This window comes from Sinocyclocheilus rhinocerous, unplaced genomic scaffold (assembly GCF_001515625.1).
Source record: "Sinocyclocheilus rhinocerous isolate Xijiao unplaced genomic scaffold, SAMN03320098_v1.1 scaffold697, whole genome shotgun sequence".
Classification (NCBI taxonomy): Eukaryota; Metazoa; Chordata; class Actinopteri; order Cypriniformes; family Cyprinidae; genus Sinocyclocheilus; species Sinocyclocheilus rhinocerous.
The window spans coordinates 486282-492511 of NW_015664033.1; the positions used below are offsets into that span (position 1 = coordinate 486282).

The following is a 6230-nucleotide window of genomic DNA, read 5'->3' on the forward strand; positions in this document are numbered from 1 at the left end:
TGACATCAGTTCAACTCTCATAACAAGCCTAATAATGTAAATGTAATATAAAATTTGTATGACAGAATAAATCAGTAATCGTGCTACAGTTTGGTCCAATGAAAGCCACGCTTCAAAACAGCGGAAAAACGCAGTGAAGTTGAGCCTATGACGGAGAGCCGCAAGAAAGTGGGCGGGGCCTACAGTAAATCCCGTGATTGTCGTCCAATCAAATCATTCAGTAAAGGCGAAGGGGCGGGAGCAAAACAAGTGTGTTTCACATGAGCTGTGCTGCAGTCGTGGTATAATCCAGTTTACCGAAATGGCGGAGACAGCGGACAGAATGGAGGTAAGCTGGAGCTACTCAAGGCCATATCGGCTGGCACACATCCGAAGCCAAATAGCTATTTGCGAGAGTTAGACTCAACATGCCAGCTTTATTTGTTACATCCTAGCTCCGATGCTTTAGTCGTTGAACGGATTTGTGTGCTGCGTATGTCCTTATCAGGTGGCTAGAAATGTGCGCACACGCATCTTGAGCATCCATTTTAGCTAGCCGCGAATAATTCATTCATTTAGCATCACGTGTCTGCTATTGCTAGTAGGCTAAAACGAGTTAGTTCCGAGTTTTGAAATGTTACGTGTAACCATTTGATGTATAATGGAGTTGGATTTAGTGATTTATGAGTCCTGTTAGCTAGCTGCGCGTTCAGTCTCCACGAGGGTCGTTTAGAGCACGCTGGCGGTTCGCTTCAATTACCTATTGTTGGGTGCAGACCGCATGGGACGGAGCACCGCATGGGATGTGCTTGCTACTTTTTACAGCTTTGTTCACCAAACCACGACTAATTAGTTATTAGTGAGCTGATTGCTATAATTTGCGGTATGGTCAATTAATTAAAGTCGGTTTTTTTTTCAATCACGTTGTTGCCCACATGTATTTTAATCAAAAGTTTCAGAGGTCTTCCGACGCTATGAAAACGATTTTTCTCATTTAAAAGGCTAATTAGTATAACCGCTACTTTCCTTCTCTAATAAATTGAATGTTGTGTGGGGAAAAATACGTTTATCCCGGTTTTAACCGCCTTGAATTGTCTTCGCTGCTTTTAAAGCAATGCTGGTCTTGAGTTCGCACAAGCTCTGTTAGTTGTAATAGTGGCGGATTTTGATTGGTCACTGCGGTTTGAATCTTTTGAATCCATTTACCAAAAAGATTTGTTCTTTGTTCGTACAGTGAAGCTTTTACTACATCCTTACTTTTGGTACAGTAGGTGACAAGCGATTCTTTTGTGGCTAGCGCTTATTGAATCGTTTATTCGATTCGTTAAAATGAGTCATGCGTCGTGACCGAAACAAGTTTTGTCCTTTGTTAAAATTTTGCATATACCAATCGATGTTGAAACATTAAACACAATTTCCTCACAATAGCTACAAAACCGATTTATCACTAGCTGGGCTGTGGGTCTTATGACAACTTTTCAAAATTGAATGCAACATACAAAAGACACTACCTGAACGGAAGCAAAGCCCAGCTCATCCTTTTTTTTTTTCCTTAGTGTATAATTTGATTTCTTTTTTCTTTTTTTTTTTTTACAGGTGTCCCAGGGAGAGAGCTCAGCAAAACCTGCAGCAGAAGACATGACCTCCAAAGACTACTACTTTGATTCCTATGCACACTTTGGCATTCACGAGGTACAGTCTTATTTATCCATGTTTCATGAAGAGTGGTACAATCAAACGTCTTCATATCTGTGACTAATGCAAACCCCTTCTGTGTCCACAGGAGATGCTAAAGGATGAAGTTCGTACTCTGACGTACAGAAACTCCATGTTCCACAACAAGCATCTCTTCAAGGATAAGGTGGTGCTGGATGTGGGAAGTGGAACCGGCATCCTTTGTATGTTTGCAGCCAAAGCTGGGGCCAAGAAAGTTATTGGGGTGAGTGTAAATCCTACCGGCTTATGTAAATGTCACCTCATTGTTTTCAGCAGTTGAGTTTTTATGGATACTGACTAGTTTAGTTAAATGAGGTTCTTGCCCATCCTGTAAAGGTGCTCATGCTGTGCTTTTGTCTGATTTTGCATTCTTTTGTCATTCGTTCCCCAGATTGAGTGCAGCAGTATATCAGACTATGCTGTGAAGATTGTGAAGGCCAACAAGTTGGATCACAGTAAGAACTTCTCATAGCCCTTGGCTTCCTTATTGTTTACAGACCTCATTTGCACACCACATTTGTGATTCTTTTGAACTGAACTTGCTGTATTATGAGATTGTGTACCTCAAATCCTTAACCTCATTTTCCTTGTCCAGTCGTTACCATTATTAAGGGCAAAGTAGAAGAGGTTGAGCTTCCTGTGGAAAATGTAGACATAATCATCTCTGAGTGGATGGGCTACTGTCTCTTCTACGAGTCCATGCTTAACACTGTCATTTATGCAAGAGACAAATGGCTGGTGGGTGTATGCTGATGTCCTTTTAAAGCGTTGCAGTGTTGAAGCTATTAACTATAAAATTGTGCATGTTGACCGTAATTTGATTAATGCTCATTTTGCCCATTTGTTTTCTTTTCAGAAACCTGATGGCTTGATTTTCCCTGACAGAGCCACGCTCTATGTCACTGCTATTGAGGACCGACAGTACAAGGACTACAAAATTCACTGTATGTGTCCATCTCTGAATGCATTTGGGGCCTTTTCTGCTGTATCTGAAATAGGACACCATTTCATTTTTTGTTTTGCTTTTTCAGGGTGGGAGAATGTTTATGGCTTTGATATGTCCTGTATCAAGGAAGTGGCCATTAAGGAGCCACTAGTGGATGTTGTTGACCCCAAACAGCTCGTTAGTACTGCCTGCCTCATTAAGGTTAGTTTACTCCACAAAAGTGTGAAGTGTTTGGTTTTTATATAACCTCTGCTTGCGTATTTATTCAACCATACTGATTCTCTCGGTTCATTAGGAGGTGGACATCTACACAGTGAAGATTGAGGACCTGTCCTTCACGTCACCTTTCTGCCTGCAGGTGAAAAGGAACGACTACATTCATGCGCTGGTAACCTACTTCAACATTGAGTTCACTCGCTGCCACAAGAGGACAGGCTTCTCTACTAGTGAGTGCTGTCTTTGTTTTCCCCTCTCTCTACCACAGTTTTTCTCACCATGAATTTAAGTTATAAATGAACCCTTGGAAAACAAAGTGCATTTTTGTCTTTTAGGCCCAGAGTCTCCTTACACTCATTGGAAGCAGACTGTGTTCTACCTTGATGACTATCTGACGGTGAAGACCGGAGAGGAGATCTTTGGCACCATCAGCATGAAACCCAACGTCAAGAATAATGTAAGCCCCACCTGCACTTAATATTCTAAATGATCACTTTTAGAATAGATTCTTACATGAAAGTGTAAAGAAATTTATATGATATACTTCTGCATTATATTACAATAATATAAGTTCTAAAAATATGCCTACACTACTGTTAAAATTTTGGCTCTAAGATTTTCTTTCTTTTAGAGAAGTTTCTTTCAGCAAGTACAGTGCTATTTTGAAGTTATAATTAAACGTTTTATATTTTGATATTTAAGAATGTATTTTTCTGGTAAAGCTTTACAGTCTTGATTTTATAATTAAACCTGTTAAATGTCCTAAGTTAATAAACGAACGTTGGTATGGTTCTACAGATCAATACATGGATCACATTCCTGACCATTAAGAGGATATTTCATAATTACATTTTAATATAATTTCCCCCCTTTTTTCCAGAGAGACCTGGACTTTACCGTCGACATCGACTTCAAGGGTCAGCTTTGTGAGGTGTCCAAGACGTCGGAGTACAGGATGCGCTAGATTCCTTTAGCATAAGTGTGTGAGGCATCTCGGAGAGCAGTGTACGCTTCTGTGTGTGTGAAACCATGTACATTATTCCAAACTGTGCATGACAGACATTTTTAGAGATTCTGTTTTACAGAATATTGTCTGAATTTTTTTTTCTTTTTTTCTTTAAAAAGCGCCCAACGGGACTAAACATGGCAAAAATAATTTTTTGACCTTGCTTTTTCCACATTTTAAGTGCATCATTTTGGATAAATGCATGTACACACGTGCAACTGCTCTTTTGCCTGATTGTCTGTGTCTGACAACATGTCATCTATGTATCTTTTTTTTTTTCCCCTGTCATGCCGACATGTCTGTGTTGGTCACTGTAAAAAAAAAAATGCAAATCAGCCATATGTTTTGATATTCCATCTGGTAAAGCCAGCATCTTCTATGTAGGTAAAACCTGTCATGTTTCACTGTGGACAGGAGCTCTGCCCAGTACTAGCTGAATGAGCCCATATCGTTTTTGTTTGTTCTGTACTTGGAGGCAGTTGTTTTGGACCATCAGTAGAGGGCGCCTCCATTATGTGCAGTTTGTCTTCTGTGCAGTAACCGTTTTAATTCAGGTAGTGCTCCTATGTCCTCATCTGTTAGCTTTGTTTGTTTTTTTTTTTGTTTTTTTTTTTTTAACTTGTTACAATGACTTAATCAGAGGATATTATCGTGTTATGAATGAGACCGCATAGTAATCTCTTGTGCAACTCATAGGTGGTGTTAATGAGCACTATTTTAGATCCGTTGATCTTTTTAATGTCATATAGGAGGAATCTTCATCCGGTGACTGACCATTTAGTTTAAGCTTATCTGCTGCTCTTTTGCACTGGAAGCACTTAAAACTAAGTTTCTCCAGACCCAGAACTAAAATTTAATTCCATGGAGGAAAACCTTCAGACTAAATTTTCCATTTGAGTGCTTTTATTGAAGGTGATGCTTATCCTGTGTTTGAGTAACTTCACATTTGTTTCATATTGCGATCTTCTCTCATAGTGTTGCTGTGTACTACAGTGTTTTTGTCGAGGGGTGCAAGTTCACATGCCTTGTGTCTAGCACTGGTTTGGATTATTACCAGGCAGGCATTTGTCCACTAGGAATTTTTTTTTCTTCCCTTCTTTTTTTGAAATAAAAACCGTAAATTGAATCTGTGTGATTTGTTTTCAATGACCAAAAATGCAAACTGACTTCTCAGTAGACTAACCAGCTACTGCATGCCTTTTTAAGTATGTTGACTTAATAAAGGATAACACTGGGTGGTGATCATATTTCCTCTTGAGACCCAGGCATTGATATTTGCCCTCTGTAGAGAACGTTATATTTTAGGGAATTTCACTGAGATCATGTTTGTGTCAGTTTTAAGTCTGAACGTCCTATATGAGCACATTCAGTGCATTTTAGAGATGCCAAATGTTAGACAATGGTTTAACCATTAAAACTCCCTCTCTCTTTAAAAATGAGTTGAGTTTATTTGACACAAAAAGTAGCAATTCACTGCTACAACCTTGTCAAGGATAACACCATAAAGTTAAAATAACTTATTTCCATTGTGGTCCTTGCTTTAAAAAAATGACTGACATTGTCCATATTATCTTATGGAAATATAATATTACATTTTCAAGTTGTTTGTATTGTTGCCAAGTTATTACATTATTACAGTTCTTTTCATTACATGTTACCCCAAGAACACGTTAATATGCAAATTAGATACAATGTATAGATACATTATATGGGAGTACTAATTTATGGCCATTTTACACATATTGCATAAAGTAAAATACTATATTCAACTGTGCTGTAATCTCTTTCATAACAGTTAATTATTATTAATGGTTTCAGAAGGATATATATATATTTTTTTTCATGTTTTGTGATATAGCTTCTCATTACATTGGAACTTCCAGCAACTTATTTATTGAAGTTATCCAAAATCACTAAATGTTTGGAAACTGGCATGTGCAATATACAAATTTAGTATGAAATAAGCTTTCCTTAAACCACTTTAATTTTCTGTTTTATCTTGAAATTATTTGTTTCCTTCACCATTCTGAATATGTTTCTGGGTCTGTTTGCAGGTAATGTAAGAAAAGCCTTAGTGAAACTTGTAATTGACTTACAATTGCATGCAAGAGTTTTCTTGCGACTCGGGCCTTATTGTCTAATTGATTTAGAGTAGTGAAGTAGCTGTATCTAGATCTATCTGATAAGATAAGGTCATCTTTTTTTTTAATTAAAAAATATGTGGTTAGTGTCCTGACAACACCCAAATATATGTGAATCGAAATCAATTTTCATGAGGAATGTCTCTTTGCAAAAATTTATGCATAATTAGGTGGCAAATCTTGAAAAAAACATTTGACAGCTGAACTATTCAGATTTATTGCAGAA

The 6230-nt window shown here is 37.9% G+C and overlaps 1 protein-coding gene across 2 annotated transcripts in view; it reads left to right on the forward strand.

Annotated features, from left to right (window-relative positions):
• The window catches only part of prmt1 (protein arginine methyltransferase 1), a 7153-nt gene extending 2164 nt beyond the window's left edge, over positions 1 to 4989 (forward strand). The window contains exons 1-10 of one of the 2 annotated variants that reach the window (XM_016540084.1): positions 236 to 328; positions 1576 to 1671; positions 1763 to 1918; positions 2087 to 2150; positions 2291 to 2433; positions 2552 to 2639; positions 2727 to 2842; positions 2937 to 3087; positions 3193 to 3314; positions 3738 to 4989. In XM_016540084.1, coding sequence (XP_016395570.1) covers positions 302 to 328; positions 1576 to 1671; positions 1763 to 1918; positions 2087 to 2150; positions 2291 to 2433; positions 2552 to 2639; positions 2727 to 2842; positions 2937 to 3087; positions 3193 to 3314; positions 3738 to 3821 — 1047 coding nt within the window. In that variant the 5' untranslated portion in view covers positions 236 to 301 and the 3' untranslated portion in view covers positions 3822 to 4989. Of the gene's footprint in view, positions 1 to 235; positions 329 to 1575; positions 1672 to 1762; positions 1919 to 2086; positions 2151 to 2290; positions 2434 to 2551; positions 2640 to 2726; positions 2843 to 2936; positions 3088 to 3192; positions 3315 to 3737 lie in introns of those variants that run through there. The other variant, XM_016540083.1, reaches the window with a different exon arrangement.
• The last annotated feature ends 1241 nt before the right edge of the window (positions 4990 to 6230 follow it).